The sequence below is a fragment of the Rousettus aegyptiacus genome, unplaced genomic scaffold (assembly GCF_014176215.1).
Source record: "Rousettus aegyptiacus isolate mRouAeg1 unplaced genomic scaffold, mRouAeg1.p scaffold_m13_p_1, whole genome shotgun sequence".
NCBI lineage: Eukaryota > Metazoa > Chordata > Mammalia > Chiroptera > Pteropodidae > Rousettus > Rousettus aegyptiacus.
Window position 1 is genome coordinate 33,356,450 of NW_023416284.1, and position 20,876 is coordinate 33,377,325.

At 33.3% G+C, this 20,876-nt stretch overlaps 1 protein-coding gene and 1 non-coding gene across 3 annotated transcripts in view; one reads left to right on the plus strand and one right to left on the minus strand.

The window, feature by feature from the left end:
- Window positions 1-20,876, minus strand: part of FAF1 (Fas associated factor 1) — a 341,571-nt gene that overhangs the window by 216,344 nt on the left and 104,351 nt on the right. For both annotated transcript variants that reach the window (XM_016120258.2, XM_016120257.2), the window contains exons 5-6: window positions 11,922-12,013; window positions 4,880-4,971 (exon numbers count right to left, since the gene is read on the minus strand). In XM_016120258.2, coding sequence (XP_015975744.1) covers window positions 4,880-4,971; window positions 11,922-12,013 — 184 coding nt within the window. The remainder of the gene's footprint in view (window positions 1-4,879; window positions 4,972-11,921; window positions 12,014-20,876) is intronic.
- LOC118606517 lies at window positions 2,473-2,576 on the plus strand. Its single transcript, XR_004952484.1, has one exon. It is a non-coding gene; the product is annotated as a small nucleolar RNA U13 (small nucleolar RNA).

Below are 20,876 nucleotides of genomic sequence, written 5' to 3' on the forward strand. Positions count from 1 at the left end.
GCTTTGAATTTTTCTGTCTTTCTTATTGTTCCAACACAGGAAACAAAATCACTATAACTTTGTAAAAATTCATAATCCAACCAGGGAAGGCTAGTTCTATATGAAGACTCATTCTCCAATAAACACTGCATTTCAGAAGCACTGTAGGCCCCTGTTTGCTTCAGGACTGAGCACTTGTCAATCAGACTAAGGTTGGCCACATGGCAGTGAAGAGCATTTTTCATTAGCCCAGGAAGACATTTCTGATAGATCCATTTAATCATGCTACTGGAAAGTAATAGATTATAATCAATGCTATCTCCTGTCTGTTTATAATTATGTGGATTACATATTGGATGACATTGATTACATTTTGTTAACTAACCTACAAAATAATGTTATAACTATCTGATAACCATATCTATAACTCTACGTTTATCTCATCTGGTGTTTATATGTACATTACTATAAAAAGGAGGACAAATATTGTTTGGAAGTTTGTAATAGTGTGCAAATTCCACTTCCCATTAATATATGATCTGAACATAAAAGATAAAGAGCAACCCAAAATATCTTTAAATTGCTAACCTAAAACAAACCTATTAACAAACTACGAAATGCAATTACATTAGATATAACTTTTTTCAGTTCAGTGGTTCATACTTTAGTAAAGTCTAATTTTCTTTTTGCTACTGTCTAAGTAGACACAAGTGTGATGGTATCATCTATAATAAATATATATTTGGTCTTCTTCAACACAAAGCTCCTAAAACCCTTGGAATTTTCTAAGTGACATGAGTGATAAAGGTGAAAAGAGCAAGGAGTCTTTGGTTATTCATAACAAGTCCCTTTCAACCACTTCTGAGTTTGTTAATGAAGTCACTTTTAGAAAACCCCTCAGGATGGAGAATGATTAACAGGGGAACCAATCTTGTGATTAGAGGGTTGCAACTTTAAGCTACCCACATCCCCACCCTCTACACCTCCGGGGAGATGGCGGGGTTGTGGGGGGGGGGGGGCGCTAGAGGTTGAGTGGATCAATAATAGCCAATGATTTAGTCAATCATGTTTATGTAATGAAGCCTCCATCAAAAATGCTAGCTGAAAGGTTTTTAGAGCCTCCTGGTTGGTGAACAAGAATTTGTCCATGTGCTAGGAGGATGGCATACTTCAGACTTTACAGGGACAGAAGCTCCTTCACTTGGAATCCTTCTGGATCTCATCCTATTTATTTCTTCATCTGACTATTAATTTATATCTTTTAAAATATGCTTTATAATAAATCTGTAATATTAAGTAGAGAACTTTTCTGAGTTCCGGGAGCCATTCTAGCAAACTGTGAAACCCAAGGAGGGTAGGGGGTTATGGGATCCTCCAATTATAGCCAGTTGGTCAGAAGCACAGATGACAACCTACACTTGCAATTGTTGTCTATGGGACTGAGCTCCGAATCTGTGGGATCTGATGCTATCTCCAGGTAGATATCATCACAATTCAGTTAAACTGTAGAACATCTAGTGGATGTTGAAGAATAGACTGTTGTGTGGAAAAAAAACAAAACAACAACAACAACAAAAAAAACCCCACACATTTGGTGGTTAGAAGTGTCCTGTGAGTAATGTAGTAGAGAAAAACATGGATTTTCACCTTCCACTACATAAATAATAAAGATATTTGGTAGGAGGTAATTAAAGAGTTTGATAATACTTGAAGTTTAGGGACAAAGGTTCTCTCTAAAAAAAAAAAAAGAATGTGTATAAAAATTATAAAACTCTAAAAAACAACTTAAACAGTTCTGGAATAATACTGTACTAATAAAAATTATTACTCTATCATTAGCATAATCATGTACTTTGGATCAGTTTACTTTATCTAGCACTATTATACAATTAAATATTAAAATAATTTGCTCATTCTATAAATGTACTGAATTTCATTGTGAAAACTGAAGAAAGAATGAGATCCTCCATTCCAAACAGAAAGTCTTAATAAAAACTTTATATCAAAGAAAATTATAGGCAATATCCTTGATGAGCATAGATGCAAAAATTCTCAACAAAATAGCAAACCAATTCAACAATTCATTTAAAGGATTATACACCATGACCAAGTGGAATTCATCTCAGGGATACAAGGATAGTTCAACATCCATAAATCAATCAAGGTGATATATCAAATAAATAAAATAAAGAATAAAAACCATATGATCATCTCTATAGATACAGAAAAGGCATCTGACAAAATTCATCATCTTTTTTATGACAAAAACTCTCAACATGAGAACAAAAGGAAACATAGATCAATGCAATAAAGGCTATATGTGACAAACCCATGGCTAATCTTATACTCAGTGGTGAAAAGCTTTTCATTGAAAATCAGGAACAAGACAAGTTTGCCCACTATCACCACTTCTATTCAACGTAGTATTGGAAGTTTTAGCCATGGCAATCAGATAAGAAAAAGAAATAAAAGGCATCCAAATCAAAAAGGAAGATCCTTTTGTACTTCATAAGCATGATGATTAGGTCTTCACGCTCTTGTGTGAGATGTGCCTCCCTCAAATCTTGATATGACATTGGCACATTACCTGTCTGATGTGAAAAATAAAAAAGAACAAATAGGAAAGGAAAAAGTAAAACTCTCATTATTTGTAGACGACATGATACTATACCCCCATGATACAAAAAAACCCCAAAGACTCCACCAAAAAACTATTAGAACTACTAAATGAACTCAGTAAAGTTGCAAGATATAGAATCAATATACTGTTGTGCTTCTATACACGAATAATGAACGATGAGAAGGAAAATAAGAAAACAATCCCATTTACAATTGCATCAAAGAGCATAAAATATCTAGGAATAATTTAATGAAAGAGTGAAAGATCTGTACTCTGAAAGCTATGATGAAGAAAAAAAGAAAGGAAGATACAAAGAAACAGAAGGATATACCTTGCTCATAGACTAGAATAATTAATATTATTAAAATCTTGTTACTATATAAAGCAATCTATAGATTCAATGGAATCTCTATCAAAATAGCAATGGCATTTTTACAGAACCAGAACAACTGATCCTAAAATCATATGGAAGCACAAAAGACCCCAAAGAGCCAAAGTTTGAGGGAAAAAAAAGTGGAGGTATTACATTCCCTGATATAAAACTATACTATAAATCTACAATAATCAAAACAGTATGGTACTAGCTAAAAACAGATATACAGATCAATGGAATTGAATACAGAGCCCAGAAATAACTCCTTGCTTACACGGTCAATTTATCTATGACAAAGGAGGCAAGCATATACAATGGGGTAAAGATAGTCTCTTTAATAAGTAGTATTAGGGAAACTAAACAGATACAGGCAAAAAAAAAAATGGAACTTGACCATTTTCCTACACCATATACAAAAATAAACTCAAAATTAATTGAAGATTTAAAGATAAAACCTAAAACCATAAAACTCATAGAAGAAAACACAGGTAGTAAACTCTCTGACATCACTTTCAGCAATATCTTTTTGGATATGTCCCTCTTCAGGCAAGGGAAAAAATAAACAAATGGGACTATATCAAACTTTGCACAGCGAAGGAAAGCATCAACAAAACAAGAAGAAAATCTACTAAATGGGAGAAATATTTGCAAATCCTGTATCTGAGAAGGGGTTAATGCCCAAAATACACAGGGAACTCATACAACTTAACACCAAGATGGATATATGAAAAGACGTTCAACATCACTAATCATCAGAGAAATACAAATTAAAACCATAATGAGATATCATCTCACACCAGTCAGAATAGCTAATCATCAATAAATCAACAAATAACAAGTGCTGGCAAGGAAGTGGAGAAAAAGGAACACTGGTACACTGTTGGTAGGATTGCAAATTTGTGTAGCCACTATGGAAAACAGTATAGAGATTCCTCAAAAAAAAAAAAAAAAAAATAGGGCTTCTACATGATCTAGAAATTCCACTTTGGGGTATTTATCCAAAGAAAACAAAAAATAATAACTTGAAAAGATAAAAGCACCACCATGTTCTTTGCAGAATTACTAGTTATAGCCAAGATATGAAGCAATGTAGGTATCCAACAATAGATGAATGGATAAAGAAGATGTGGTATGTATACAGTGGAATATTGCTTAGCAATAAAAAAGGATGAAATCTTGCCATTTCTGGTAATATGGGTAGTCCCAGAGCATATTATACTAAGTGAAATACATCAGACGGAGAAAGACAAATACTGTATGATCTCACTTATATGTAGAACCCAAAAAAACCAAAATAATGAATAAATAAAACAATATAGAAACACGCCCATAGATTATAGAGAACAAGCTGATGGTTAACAAAGGGGATGGACATTTTTTTTAAAAAAAAGTTCATAGTAAATAAATAAATAATTGATCATCTGGCCTGAGTTGCCTTCTAGAGCCTTTCTTTCTTTTTTTTTGAAATAACAGAGCACAGTATTTTTTGGAGGAAATAATATCAGCAATATAAAAAAAATTTATATGCATTTTTCAAGCTGCATTCTGCAATGCCCAATTAATTTTCCTCAAAGGTATGCCTTCTTAAGCCAATGGAGAGACTGTAGTTCAATTTACTCATTCTCTTCCCTCCAACTCTAGTCCTTCCCCTTCAAATATTTTTAACTATTTTTTACGTAATGGAGTTTTGCTAAAAGTTTTCTTTGGAAAAAAGATTCCACCATTGAAATCAAACAAACTATTCAAACAAGATAATTTGAAAATTTATATAGTTAACCATTGTCGTTAAGTTAAAACTTCAGTAAGATTTTGATTTGATATGATTTTGATATTTACATAGAGCCAAAAGCAATGTTATTAACCACACTTTTTTCATTTAAGAGTCACAGAAAAAGTAAACACCTTACCCAGAATGACTAGACGATGAAGGTGGTGGCAAGTCTGGTGTAAGAACATAAAGACTGTTGTTTTTTGGCAAATGTAGTGATTTTAAGACCATCTGAAAAAGAAAAAAGAAAAACAAAATGACTGTTAACACTGTGTATTAATTTTTTCCTATAGTTCTTGAAAAATTGTCAATACTGTAATTTTTGACTTTTCACCTCTTGACAATTTCCTAAAAGGGTAATGCAGAAGAACTACTGAATCCAAATAACCTTGTTTCTCCCATATATATCATAAACTAGCATAAATAAGAGGTTAAAATAAAATACAAATTCTTTAACTCATGAAGAGAGATAAATAGATTAAGAGCACAGTTAAGACTCATTAATATCTTCACTGAAGAAGTATATCCTTGCAACTAATATGCACTTCATTCCATGATCATTATAGCAAAAATTAGCAATGTAGGTTTTCAGAGATCATTAGATCTAGAAAAGAGCATCGAAAGCACCTCAATCTAACAACTTTATAGATGAGGAGCTGAGCCTGAATTGGATAAGGTCTCTAGTAAGTGTTTCTTTGGTCAGTTAGGTCAATTAACTCTTACTCCAGAAAATTTTGTTGTTGTTAAAGTACTGTGGTGAATAAACTGCTCTTGGGCTACATCTGACCTACAATCTTGAGAACAGTACAAAATTTCACAAAATTTCTTTGCCATAAAACTCCTTTCATACCTTTCTCACTCCCATCTTGATGGTTAATACTCACTAATGTACTTCAAGCTTTTTTTTGACAGTAATAAACATTAAGAAACATTTTTTACATCTTTACATCATAACCTAGAACATAATATTTATTCAACAGATTTTTACTTAGCCATCTACTCTGTGCCAAGATTATTCTGAACACTGAGGACACAGCAGTGGACAGAACAGTCTAAAACACCTGATCATATGGAGTTTACATTTTAGTAGGAATAAATAAAATAAGTAACCTATATAGCTGAGTATTAGTGGTGATAATTTTTTGAGTAAACATAAAGCAGGGAAAAGACACGAAGGATAAGGGTTTGGGGAGTTATATAATTTTAAACTAGGTGATTAGAGTGGTTCTCACTTGGAAAATATAACACTGAGCAAAGACTCAAAGGCGTTAAAGAAATAATCATGAGAACATAAAGAAAATGAATATTTCACACAAACACAACAGCAAGTATAAACACTTAGTAAAAAAAAACAATAAGTGCAATGTAACTGAAGACAAATGAGCACAGGGAGGAGATAAGTCAAAGAGGTAACAATTATGGTAAGAGCAGAAAATGTGTTGAGTCATTTAGGCTGATGTAAGGACTTTGACTTTTACTCTGAATGAGATAGATGGGAAGCTACTGGAGTGACATGATTAAATATATGTTTAAAAAGAATCACTTTGTCAGCTGTGTTGAAAATAGATAGGAAAGGTGTTAACAGAAGAGGAAAAAGTACAAGGAGACTAAAGAAATATACTAAGATAATGATAATGGCTTATGCCAGTGTGTTGGTAGTAGAAATGGTACAAAATAGTCAGATTCTGAATATATTTTAAAAATAGCACCAAAAGGATTTGCTGACTAATTGGATATGAGTTATGACAGAAAGGAGTCAATAAAGAACTAAAAGAATTTAGAATGAACAACTGCAAATGAAGACTTCCATTTCGGACATATAAATTTGAAATGTGTATTAGACATTTGAGTGGAGAAAATAAGGAAGTAGCTGGATATGTCGACCAGGAAGTCAGGGAACAAGCATGCATGAAGATATAAATTAGAGATATGAAATTGATAGTGCATATAGATGATACTTAAAAGCCATGACGATAAGATAACTGAATTTAGTAATGCAGTCACTGGTGACTTTGACAAGAGCACTAGCAGGTTCCTGCTTAGACTGGGCTCAAGAGAAATGGGAGGAAAGGAAGCAAGACAAAAAATATAGACAACTCTTTAGGAGAAGTTTTATTATCAAGGGGATGAGAGAAATGAAGCAATTTCTGGAAGGGGAGATGGAATCAAGAGAAAAATGGAAGAAATAACATCATGTTTGAATATTAATGGTAATGCTCTACTAGAGGAAAATATTGATGATGCGGGAAAGACAAGAAAGAGTGAAGTCCTTGAATAGGCCAGAGGGAATACAGAATGTAATCCAAAGCAAACATGGAGGTTGGGTCTTAGCAGATTGGATTGGCATTGGCATCTACAGTAAAAGAAGGAAAAGGATAAGTAGGTGTGTAAGATGTAGATAAATAAACAGAGACCAAGCTGGGAGCTTGGGGAAGTTCTATTGTGATTGCCTTTATATTGTGAGTGAAACAACATAGAAAGCAAAGTCATCAGCTAAAAGTGAGAAGTGGGGAGAAGTGTTTTAAAGGTCTAAGGAGAGGATAGTATAAAACAGCCATTTAGGAGAGTGTGGATTAAGCAGGTAAACATACTATGATTGTCTAGCACTATTAAGGGGCCCTCTGAAGATCATGGTCATGAATTTAAAGATACACCAATCGGCAAGATTTTGTTTACTCCAGCCATATTTAGCTGTAAGGTACAGGACAGACACAGTCACTTTATCCAAGGTAAGGATTTTGGTCAAGCAAGATCCATGAAGCAAGAGTTAAGGCTATATGCAAGAAAACAATTATAACACAGACTGTGGAATTTAACCCACTGTAAGGAAGGAAGAGAGGACATGAAAGAGGTAATGATCATGAAAAGATGGAAGAAACAATGAATTCAAGGTCTGAATGGTACTGAAGGATTGTTAGAGTTATGATATTAAAAGTGAACTAGAAAGATGAGAGATGGTTGAGAAGAGAATAGACACTTGAAATTAAGATTTGAGAACCGTTGTAATTAAATGATCAGACCACGGGAAGATACAGCTGACAGGATGAATAAAAAGATATTTGCAGGAAAGAAGTTCAAGGAATTAAGAAACCAAGGTGTTGGAAAGATCATTTACAAAGATTTAAATTACTGAACACACACATCTATGATAAAGTTTAATTACAAATGAGGCACAGTAAGAGATTAACAACAGTAATTAATAATAAAATAGAATGATTATAACAATATACTATAATAAAAGTTATGTGAATATGGTCTCTGTCTTGTGTACTGTACATACAATGTGGATACACTGGACAAAAGGATGATTCATATCATGGGTGGTACAGGGTGGGACACTGCGAGATTTCATCACACTACTCAGAATGGTGTGCAATTTAAAACTTATGAATTGTTTATTTCTGAAATTTTCCATTTAATATTTTCAGATGGCAGGTAACTGAAACTACAGAAAGTGAAGCCACAGAGAAGGGGGACTACTGTGTATTTTACCAGTTAATCCAGTGATATGATAGCTGCTAGAAAAAAAAAAGCAATGAATACTGAGAAGGCTACAGAGGAACAACGTCCTCAGGAAAATAGATTTTGGTCAGAAGATGATGGTGAAAAAAATGTATAGGGAAGAGGTTGACAATAGAATAAATTTTTTTCTTAAAAAATTAGTTGATGAATTAGTTCCACAGGGCATAGCAAAAGATTTCAGGCATTGTAGAAGAAAAAAGATAAAGACGCCGGCTGAGCAGAAACTGGAGATATGAGTGGGGGGAGATGTGCGAATCTTAGACTCCTTGCAGTGACTGTCCTAAACAGCTGGAAAAGGCATAATAAAATTAGTCCTGATTGAATCACAGCAAAAGATAATGTCAAGGCTGAAAGTGTTGGATAGCAAAGTGAAACTGATGTCTAGGAAGTCCTCTTAGCCCTGCAGAGAGAAGCATAGACACCTTGGGTAGGGCTGATCTTACGCAAGCATGAGGAACTCATTCTTGACCCCTCCACAAGAGAGCCCATCTTACTAAGCATACAGTCTTACTCCAAGGGCACTGGGATTTACTTTTGATTCATATTAGTTATGTATTAAGTAAAAATAATATTAATTGCAATGCACTCTGACATTATTTCTTTTTTGTTTTTGTGTTTTTTCAATTATAGCTATAACCTATTCAACTTTACAACCCACTAATTGGCTGTGTGACCCAGTGTTTGAAAAAACACTATAGGCAGCAATAAACTGTAAGTTCAGAAATCTACCAGGAGACCCTGAAGTTCTGAATCTTTATGTTAAATATATGCAAGTTATTTTGAAATTGATCTGTGCTATCTCTATAGAGTTAACATGCAAACAAACCAAACACATGCATATAAACATGGGAAAGTTATTTTTACCTTTTTATCTCTCATTATTTTACTTTGTGGATTATTGATAAATGCTTAGTCTTACCACTTGATCAAGTCATTATTGTCCTTTTGCCATGCCATCATCCAAAGATTTCCCACTAAATCTTCCCCCTCAAACCACACATGGCATGATTAAATGAATGGATACTTTAAGTCAAGTATTCATTCATTCATACCATGAACATTTATTTGATGCCTATTATATCAGGCATCGGATATGTAATGGTGAAAGAAAAAAATATAGTCCCCTTACTCGTAGTGCTCTGATAGAGAATGCTGGGATGAGAGCCAAATTTTATACAAAGCCCTGTTAGAGAACCTAATGTTTAAGCTAAGACTTGAAGGATGGAAAAGAACTACCCAAGTGAAGAACCACGGATAAAGCCTTCAAGGTAGTTTAAGCCTGGATATTAAAATATCAACTCAGTAACTAGTGTAAAAAAATTTGATAATTATTTCTACCTCAAACATTTAAAGCTTCAGTTAACTCATTTCTTTCATTCCCAGGTAGTTATATCCGTCAGGTAAAGATGTAAAGAGCTTGAACCTATTACAAGACTTAAAAGGCAGTTTCTATGGCTGCAGCATGGAAAGTGAGGGTAAAAAAGGCTGTAGATAAACTTGTAGTGGTGAATAGAGAGTAAATAACACATGCTTTTTAAACTATAGTGAGTAGTTTAAATTTATTCAAAGTTCGATGAAAAGCTATGTTTTAACAAAAGAGTGATATAATTGGATTTATTTTTTTTGTTGTTTTTTAAAAAAAACCCTCTGGCTGCTGTGGAGAGAATGCATTGGAAAAACCCAAAAGGAAGCTGGGAAAACAATAATGAAGCTATTATTTTGGTCCAAGCAAAAGATGTTAATAGCTTGCATTAGCAAGTGCAATGAAAATGATGAAAAGTGCTCACGGTTGAGATATATATTTTGGAGACAGAATCTATAGGACTTACCAAAGAATTAGGTATTGTTTTAAATGGGAAAAGATTGATGCCCACCTTTTTGGATGTAGCAGTGGCTATATAATGTTGCCATTTATTGGGGAAGACTGTTGGAGAAATGGCATGGGAAGGAAAATCAAGAGCACCATTTTAAACATGTTAAGTTAAAGATGCCAATAAAATATGCAAGTGCAAAAGTGAATTACCAATTTGGATATGGGAATTCATAGAAGTATAACCTGGAAATAAAAATTTGGGAGCAATCAGAATATTGATGGCATAGAAATAGCAGAAATCACCTAGAGGAAAGAGTACAAAGAAATAAGTAACTGAAAACATTATTGGTAACATAGACTATGTTTGAATATTAGAACACATAGCTTCAAGGACATTTTCGAAATGATTGCCTTTCTCTTCATAAAATACGGAAAATCCTACACAAGAATGATTCATATCCATAGGTTTCTCAACAAATGAATGAATAAATGATACAGCTATGTAAACAAATGCATTTTGGTGTTTCACTTCTGCCAAAATTGGTGATTTACTAAGTCAGCACTTCTTTTTATTTTTAAATCCACATTTCAATTAGAATAGCCTTTCAGCACCAGGGGCCAGTAAATGATGGCCTAAGGGACAAATCCAGCTCGCTGCCTATTTTTATATTGCCTGTGAGTTAAGAAAAGTTTTTATATTTTAAATGGTCGAAATAAATTGAAAAGAAGACTATTTTATGATACAAATTTCAGCTTCCTGTGGCCATAAAGACGTATTGGAATATAGTCATGATCACTCCTTCGCAGATGGCCTACAACTGCTTTCATGCTATGACAGCAGAATTGAGTAGTTACAAAAGAGACTACAGGGCCCACAAAGCCTAAAATATTTACTACCTGCCTCTGTACAGAAAAAGTTTGCTGACCCCTAATATAGCACATCACTAACTTGGTAGCTGAATTTATAAATATTTTGCCTGTAAATCTTCAAATACTCAGAACATCTCCATGTATCAAGTGAACTCAAATACAAGCATTTAAAAGCACAATGCGTACCAGAAGACACTGACAAAGAAAAACTGAACCAAAAGTCAAAGATTCTAAGTTTAAGCCTAGATATTAAAATATCAACTCAGTAACTAGTGTGAAAAAATTTGAAAATTATTTTCATCTCAAATATCTAAAACTTCAGAGTTTACTCATTTCTTTCAATCCCACTCTTCTCAGTCAGAAAAAAGTAAAAGTGTGTAAAATATTTTATACCTAAGGTTGCTACTGGGTCCTTGAGAATAGCAACTATTACCTGAAAATTGCAACACTTTTTAAAATTCTTCAAATAGAATTCATTCCATGTACCTGCTACAAACTAAATAAATAAAGATATATTCTTCTTACCATTGACATTTTCCAAGTTAAAGACTTTTCCTATTACTATCTTTGGCTTACATATTGTACTTGGCATACATATATATACACTGTGTAGGACTTTCTTCAGGCCAACAAGTAATCAAACTGTTCAGTAAATTATTATTCCAGGGCACTTACTGACACCCTACAAGATTTGAGAAAAACCTAAAAGCTCTCAAAAAGAGTACCAAATCACCCCCTATAGAATAGTTGGAGACAGAAAGGCATGCCATACAGTGTTTTCATTTATATTCTGTATTCCTTTAAAACTGTTATTGCTTCACCATAAAAACACTTTAGCTTGAAAAACTTTTGTCTGCTGATTCCTTAACTACGTTATTATTTATCAAATCTACTCCTGTTATGTTAAACCAATTTTTATACATTATTTAGTCAACTGCATAACCTAAGTTTATTTCTAGGCAATTAAGAAACTCACACTGTCTTCCACATCTCCAGTCTTCCAGCCTTTTAACAGCATTTTAGACACAGGTATTTGAAGTTCATTTTCTAGAATCTGTTTAATTTCTCCTGTATAAATAAGAAGAGACCGAATATTACTAACAAAATAATGCAATCAACATTTGTCCATATCCAGGGATAGCATTCATATTAGCCGTATGGTACACAGTCAATGACATTTGTCTGATGAGTGAATAACAAAAATTTCAATAGTCTAAACTTCAAAACTTGATCAAACAACATGTTGTTCCTTTGAAGAACTCAGGTTTCAACATTAGTTATGAAAAAAGACCCCACAACTAATTAATTAAGTAGTTAATTAACTGCATTACTTTTTAAAAGAAATAGATATCATGATTGGGGGTTTTAAGAGAAACCATCTATTTTAAACCAATCAACTGGCAATACGTATATGTGCTCAGCATATGGTAGGAGTAGCCAGTAAAGTATAAAACCTGAATCATTATAGTACGGGGGAAGCAGATTTCAGAATGAAGATATGAAATAAAGTCTTATCTTAAAGAAATCAAATAACTTGTCTATTCTTAGTTTTTGCATCTGTAAAACAGATGTCTTCTCTACGCCTAGGGTCCAATGATGAAAAAAAAAAATAACATCCATGAAAGAAGCTGAAAAAAATAAAGTCAATGTATATAATCTAGAAGACAATTTAAATTGAATTAAAGAGAAAAAAATGTGTTACATCAACTATGGCTTTGTGAGAGAGATGAGACTTAAACCCGGCTTGAAGAAAAACTGGGGTTAAACCAAACTTGAAGTATAATAACTGGGTTGTGAAGGAGAGCTAAACCAAAGACAAGGACATTATTCAGTAAAAACAAAAGACTGAAAGGTCAAAAGGCAAAAATGAACACGATGCTAATGAGAAACAGCGAGGAATCACAATTTTTCCAGCACTCCACAAATTATTTTTCAAGAATCAAATCTACTTATAAATCAAGCAGCTAATTTCTGGTATTACAGTTTATCAAATAGATTGTTGAATCAGAATGTACAAATAATTCATACATCTGCTTTTATTATGTTGGTGTCAGCCTATAATATCAGATTAACACATAATTCAATTCCAATTATAAGTGACTGAATACTGAAAAACTGATTATATTACATATTAAAACATAGAAAAATAATTCCATTCTGATAAAGGAAAAGAAGGGTGGGGGGAATTTATGCTACAGAAGTTCTATGGAACCACAGCTGCCTCAGCTAAGCAATGCTACAATCAAACCCTTCAAGACTTAGTGACTTTTTTTTACTTTCCTAAAGAAAATTCCTATCTGGCACTCTGTATAGTGATTAAACGTTATAAAAGAAATTCTGGTTCAAAATTATATTTTAGAAACATAAACTTTTATCAACTTTGGCCTTCAAAAATGTTACTACTGACAAAGGATTGTTCTGTTTGCATAAATACATATAAATACTGCCTTTTCGTTTGTGGCTAAGGTTGCTATTTCTAGAGCTGTACTTGTCTGGAACTTTTACGGCTTTTACAAATCTTCCCAGTGCTTTCCCCTTAGACACTTACCCTCACCACTCAGCATTCAAAACCTAAAAGAAGTTTCTTACGGATAAACAAAAAGATTTTTTAAGTTAAAGTCCCAATTACTCTTTGCAGCAAGCCTGAGGAACATATAAAACAAATAGTCTTTTGTTCCACAGGTAGTGAGGAATAGAAAACAAAACCAGAATCATGACAGCAAACCGAGTTACACATATTTTAAAAATTATTCTCTTTTGGTTATCAATTTTTTCTTTTGTAAAGTGGGGATAACTATTGCACTAATACCTCATTGGGTTACTGCATTAAATGACATAAGGCATGGAAAATATTTTGTATTAATGTGTCCAATACATACAAGGGACTCAAAAATGTTATTCTGAGTTGTTTTGATTAAGGTAATATACACATAAGCATCTAACATGATACTGGCCAGCAAAGGTTCTCAATAAACAGTAGTTATTGGTTTAAGAATATCCAAAACAATTTAGAGCAGTGAAGAATACAGCTAGAATGTAGCCAGTTTCAGAGCTAGTAGTCATACTGGGTCTGCCTGACTCCAAAGATCATAACACAAGATGACGCTGCCACTACAGTACTCCCTGTATGTTACTTGGTATATGCAGATGTCATCAAGAAAAGTCCATTGAAATCGCAAATCATATATCTGATAAGAGGTTAATATTCAAAATACATAAAGAATTCATACAACTCAATAGCAAAAACATCAAATCATCTAACTTACAAAGGGGCAAAGGATCTGCATAGAAATTTTTCCAAAGAAGATATACAAATGGCCAAGAAGCACACAAAAAAGGTGCTCATTAATTAGTGCATCACTGATCGTTAGAGAAATGCAAATCAAAAACACAATGAGATATCACCTCATGCTTGTCAGAACGGCTATCATTAATAAGACAAGAGATAATAAATGCTGAGGAGGATGTGGAGAAAATGGAACCCTTGGGCACTTTTGGTAGGATTGTAAACTGATTGGAAAGCACTACAGAAGTTTCTCAAAAATTAAAAATAGAAATACCATAATGATCTAGCAATTCCACTTCTGGGAATATACATAGTAGAAACAAAAACACTATGTTGAAGAGCTACTGGCACCCCCATATTCATAGCAGCATTATCTACAATAGCCAAGATATAGAAACAACCTAAGTGTCTACCAACAAATGAATGGATAAGAAGTTGTGGTACACATGTACACACACACATACACACACACAGTGGAATATTAAAAACAAGGAAATCCTGCCATTTGCAATAATATGAATGGATTTTGAGGACATTATGCTAAGTGAAAGAAGTCAAACAGAGAAAGACAAATACTGTTTAAATCAAATATGGAATCTTAAAAAAAAAAAAAAAAACCCTCATAGAAAAAGATAAGATTTATGGTAACCAGAGCAGTGAGTGGAGGGTAAAGGAACTGGACAAAGGTGGTTAAAAGGAACACACAATATAAATAAGTACTGGGGATATATTATATCATGATTGTAGTTAACAGTTCTGTGTGGTATATTTAAACATTGTTAAGAAAGTAAACCTAAGAGTTCTCATTACAGGGGAAAAAAACTTTTTTTTTTTTTGTATCTATATCAAATAATAGATGTTAACTAAACTTATTGTGGTAATAATTTCACAACATATGTAAGTTGTGATGCTATACACCTTAAACTTACACAGTGTTGTATATCAAATATATCACAATAAAACTGGGAAAAAAGATTGTTTTAAAAAAATAAAGAACAGTTCATTGAATCCAAAAGCATACTTTAAAAATAAAAAAGTTAACTGGATTATGATTTCCATATAGTAAAATTCACTTATGAGTTTTGACAAATTTATAAACTATAATAACCACATCAAGACACAAAACATTTTCTATATCATTAAAAGTTTATTTGCATCCCCTTGAAACAATAGCCTATCCCCAACCTCTTCTTTCTCACTCTAAAGATTAGTTTTGTCTGTTCTCTTTTATGTCTGGGTTCTTTTGCTCTGCATGTTTTTGAGATTCATCCAAATTGTTGTGTGTACCAATATTGTTCCTTTTCATTGTTCAGTAGTATTCCATTATATATTGCAATAGACAGCTTCTGAAATGGCCTCCAATGCTCCCCACCTCATGGTATCCATGCCCTTGGGAATCCCCTTCCCTCTGAGTGTGGGCTGTACCAAGTTACTTCTAATGAAGAGAATACAATAATGGTATTGGGATGTCACTTGTGAATTAGGGTACAAAAGACTGTGACTTCCATTTTGCTAGCACACCTCTATTGCCTTCTAACTTGCTCACTCTTATGAAGCCAGCTGCCTTACTGTAAAGTGCTCTATGAAGAGGTAGACATAACAAGGAACTGAGGGCAGCCTCCAAGAATGAGGAAATAAGGCTCCCAGTGAAACAGCCCACACAAAAATGAATCCTTCCAGCAACCAAATGAGCGATCCCGGAAGTGGATCCTTTTTAGTTGCCCCTTGAGGTGACACTGATTACAGCCCATAAGAGACCAGCTAAGCCATGCCCAGATTCCTGACTCACATAAACTATGAGATAGCAATTTCTTTTTAATCATTAAATTTTCAATAATTTGTTAACTGCAAAAGATAACGAATACATACGGATATAACACAATTTGTTTATCCATTCACCAGTTTATGAACCAGGTTGTTTTGGTTTTTCTCTGTTGTAAATAAAGCTGTTATGAACATTACTCTGTAACCTTTTTATAAATACATGTGTTGATTTCTCTTAAGCAAATACCTAAGAATGGAACTTCTATATTGTAAGTATATGATTAGCTTCATAAAAAACTTTTCCAAAGTTGATGGTTCCATCCTGCACTCCACCAGAGTTCCAGTTGTTCCATATCACTACCAACAACTAGAATTTTCTGTCTTTTTAATGTTAGCCATTCCCCAGGGTATGAAGTGGCTTGTCATTGTGGTTTCAATTTGTATTTCCTGATGATTAATAACTAATGAAACTGAGCATTTTTTGGTGTGATTATTGGCTATTTGCATATCTTCTATAAAGTGCTGTTATGAGTAAACCTTGCTCTTGATCTTAGGAGAGAAGCATTTAGTCTTTAATTATAAAATATTAGTTGTATGTTCTTCAGCAATGTGCTTTACCAGGCTGACAAAATTTCTTTCTATTCTTACTTTGCTATGAGTATAATTAAAACAAACAAACAAAAACTTCTGAAATATGTGTTAAATATTGTCAAATGCTTTTTTCTCCAATTACTGAAATAAACAGATAAATTTTCTCATTTATTATATTAACATGGTGAATTACAATACTCAATTATAAACTGTTAAACAAGCCTTGTATTCCTGGATAAATCCCATTTGACCATAAGGTATTTTATATATATGTTTATGCATATATTTTATTATATTTTACTGAATTCAATTTGCAAATATTTTGTAAAATATTTCTGCCTCTATGGTTATAAGAAATATTGGTTTGCAGTTTTTTTTCCTGTAATGACTTTGTCTGGTTTTGATATTAAGGTAATGTTGGTTTCATAAAACGAATTAGGAAACAGATCGCCTCTCTCTGTTAATAATTACTAACATTTCTTCTTAAAAGTTATATAGAGTTTACCAGTGAAGCCATCTTGGCTTTGGTTTTCTTGTGGGAAGGTTTTGTCAATTCGATTTATATATTAGATGCAAAGTTATTCAGATTCTTAATCGTTTGTTAGCTGTGGTAACTTATAACTTTAAAATAATTTTCCTAGCTTTTTAACATTTTGTGTAACTTTTAAATTTACTGCCATGCATTTGTTCTTAATGTTGCCTTATAATCTATTTAACGTCTAAAGGTATCTTTCATTTTGAATATGAATAACTTGTGTTTTCTCTCTTTGGTTCTTTTTCATAGTAGCAAGAGAATTATCAATTTTATTGATATTCGATTTTATAAAATTATCAATTTAGGTTTTGTTCATTTTCTCTACTATTTATCTATTTTCTGCTTTACTGTTTTCTATGTGTATATATGTACGTGAATGTGTATAATTTTTTTTCCTCTTGTACTTACTTTGGGTTTGATTTGCTTATATATACATATATTGTATTAAATTTATTGGGGTGACATTGGTTAACAAAATTATATAGGTTTCGAGTGTACAATTCAATAATATGTCATACATATATTGCATTGTGTGTTTACCACCCAAAGTTTAATTACCTTCTGTCGCTATGCATTTGACCCCCTTTTCCCTTATCTACCTCCCCCTGCTACCCCTCTTTCCCTCTGGTAACCACTAAACTGTTATCCGTGTCCATGAGTCTCTGTTCCTTGTCCTGTTCATTTGTTGCTTTCATTTTATATCCTGGAGGGTGATAGATAAATCCATAATAATGATTATGATAGTGGTTTCACTGACTGGACATATTGGTCAAAACTTATAAAACTGTAGGTTTTAAATACATGCAGTTTATGTCAATCATACTCAGTAAAGCTGGTGTTAACTTTGAGACTCTGAAACATCATGAAAAAAGTAGTTCCAAAAGCTAATTTAGGTTACACTAATAGAAATGACACGCTTTAATCAAGGAAGAGTATAGACAAAATGTGCTCAATCCAAGGTGGAAACTGAGTGTTACACTGTATATGCAGCACTGACTGCACACACACACAGACACACACAGATACACACACACACACGCGCGCGCGTGCACATACACACACTGTTAACTCTAGTCACTATGCTGTACATTATATCCCCAGATAGTGGGCATTTTAATTTCAACACCATTATACGTAGTATTTATTGCCTGAAGAAATGGGGAAAATAGTACTGTACTTTACCAAGTGAAGAAATGTCAGAAGGAAAATATATTTACCCATGCAGTCTGTTTCTGAAAGCAGAGAGAAATCAAAGGAATGGAGCTTACAGGTGGCAACTCAAAATAAGAAAATACTATAACATACAACTGATACCTCTTTTTTTGCATGTGGTTGGTGTATAAAATGTTTTTATTTATAAAATGATAGTCAGAGTTGATGAACAAGGGAATTGGTGCCTTAAAATTAATAAGCATCCCATTGCAAAAGTATTTAAATACCCACTAGATGATCCTCAGATAAAATGTGGAAAAGACTGCTTCATTGGTGGCCAGTGAAACTAGACAATTTTTACAGATCGCATCCAAACCCATTCATCTCCATTAACCAATTTGTCACTTATTCTCTTTTGTCGTGTCTCACATCTACAAAATGGGGATACAGATTCTGGCTATCTCAATGTAATGTGAAAATAAGTAAGTCAACGAGTATAAAAGGGGAGAGAAGAGGCAGAGACTGAGGCAGGATTAGGGGAGGGAGGAGTAGTATGAACCTGTCACTTGTACAAAAGGAAAGATTCTTTCAATTGAACTTTTCAAATAACTGAAGACCACAATCCCAACTTTATACTCAAGACTGCATATTCCTCATTATTCCTCCAGGGACACCATTATCATTCCTATCTCTGTGCTTTTCGTGCTAGAATAAACTTTCTGTCCACTTTGTCTACATGATATATTTGACTAACATGTCATAGCCTGGTCCCTTTCTGAAATCTTTCCTGACCACCCCCACAACCCTATGTTTTCCCTTCCCATACTCCCAAAAAAACAACTAAAACTGAATGGCTTCCTTTTCAATATCCTTATAGCACTTTGTATGTACTTTCATAACGGAAATTATTTTGTTAGAAAGATCATAAATTCTAGATTCAGTTTAAGACTGAATTTGTTCAGGAATTCTCCTGAGCCTCAGTTTATTCATCTTTGAAATAGAGATAAAAATGTCTGCTTCACAGTTGTTGTAAGGATTGTAGAGGAAGCAAGTATGGTGAGCACAGTGGCTGGTGTATAGTAGGTAATGTGTATACGTGTATGTGTATATCTGTGTGAATAAATGAATGAGCATATGAATGGATAAATGTTCTTTATTTCTACGTCTTCTTCTCCCCTCCTTTCCAGATATAGATCACGGAGTCCTCTGAAATAAGGTTGCCTTATTTACATATAGCCCAAGAACTTAGCATAATGTTAAGTCCAAAGTAATCAACAAATATCTATAATAAAATGACCTATTCTGATTTTATAAATGTCCTTGGAATTTACTTCCTAATTTTCAGCAGTAATTGCTATATATGAGACCTTGGGAAGTAAAGTATTATTTCCCATTATAGTCATTACAGTATGTTTATTCTTCTTTAAAAAACGAAAAAAGTTATTTTAGAATCTTTCAAAGAAAGTTTCAAAGACTGTAGGGAAGAGGAGACTGAAAGATGAATGGCAGAAAATAAAGATGTTAGAAAACATAAGTCCAGACTTCTAATCTTCTCTGCCTTGCTTTGAAGATAAGACAACAGAAGTGACATGAGAGATGAAAGTGGTTGAGAGAACAATAATTTTCAATAAACTTCACAAAAGATAAAGTGAAGTTTAAAGGCTTTCTATAAAATGGTAATCTTAAACTACATACAAAACTGATAATAGCAGGGAGTCAAGGATGAGAAAAAAAGGAAGATACTCATTTTCTTTATATGCTTCTCTATTTTTAAAAATTTTTACTTAAAGTGCAGTATTTTAAACTGTGAGTCTAAATAAACATTTCTAGTGCATAAGTAAAAATAAACTATGCACCTTAAGCCCACAGTTTGAGATGCTGCTTAGATTTTAATTTGGAGAGCACATAGTTGTTAGCATGGAGGCAACAGACATCAGTTTGCGAGTGGACCAAAGAACAATGTTACTAACGCACATTTGCTCTTTCTTCCCCAAAAGTACAAGCTATGATCACCCCTCTTGTCGTTTCATACTCCTAATGTCGATCTGAAGCAAATAAGATCACTACTCTTTCCTTCTTTTCATGTGTACTAACAACAACAACAACAACAACAAAAACGAAAGAAAAAAACCCTCAACTTCTTATATAGTACTTACTACTCATAAAGTGTTGCTACGGCACAGAGGGGTTAAGGCATGCGCCAAAAATTACACAGTTAATCTGAGCTGCAGTCAAGACCAGAAGCTAAGTTTATAAATTTAAGACAAAAACTCGTTTGAAATATCCTGATCTACCTGTTCAGACTTAAAATGCACTTGCTAAACATCTTAACTCTTTCCACATCTAATATGATACTTTTAAACTAAAATGGTATTCATTATAATAAAAATAATTTTCAGAAATTAAATTAAAAACAAAAAAAGCGTACAAGGTTCAACTAATAATGTGCCTACTTTTCTGCTACATTTATGGAATTGAGGTTTGCTGACAGCACTGATTCAGCAAACATTATTGGACGAATACCTGTATGTTAGGTTAAATCCATTGCTGGACCTTAATAATTCCTACCCTCCAGATCACACTACTTCACACTAGATAGTAAT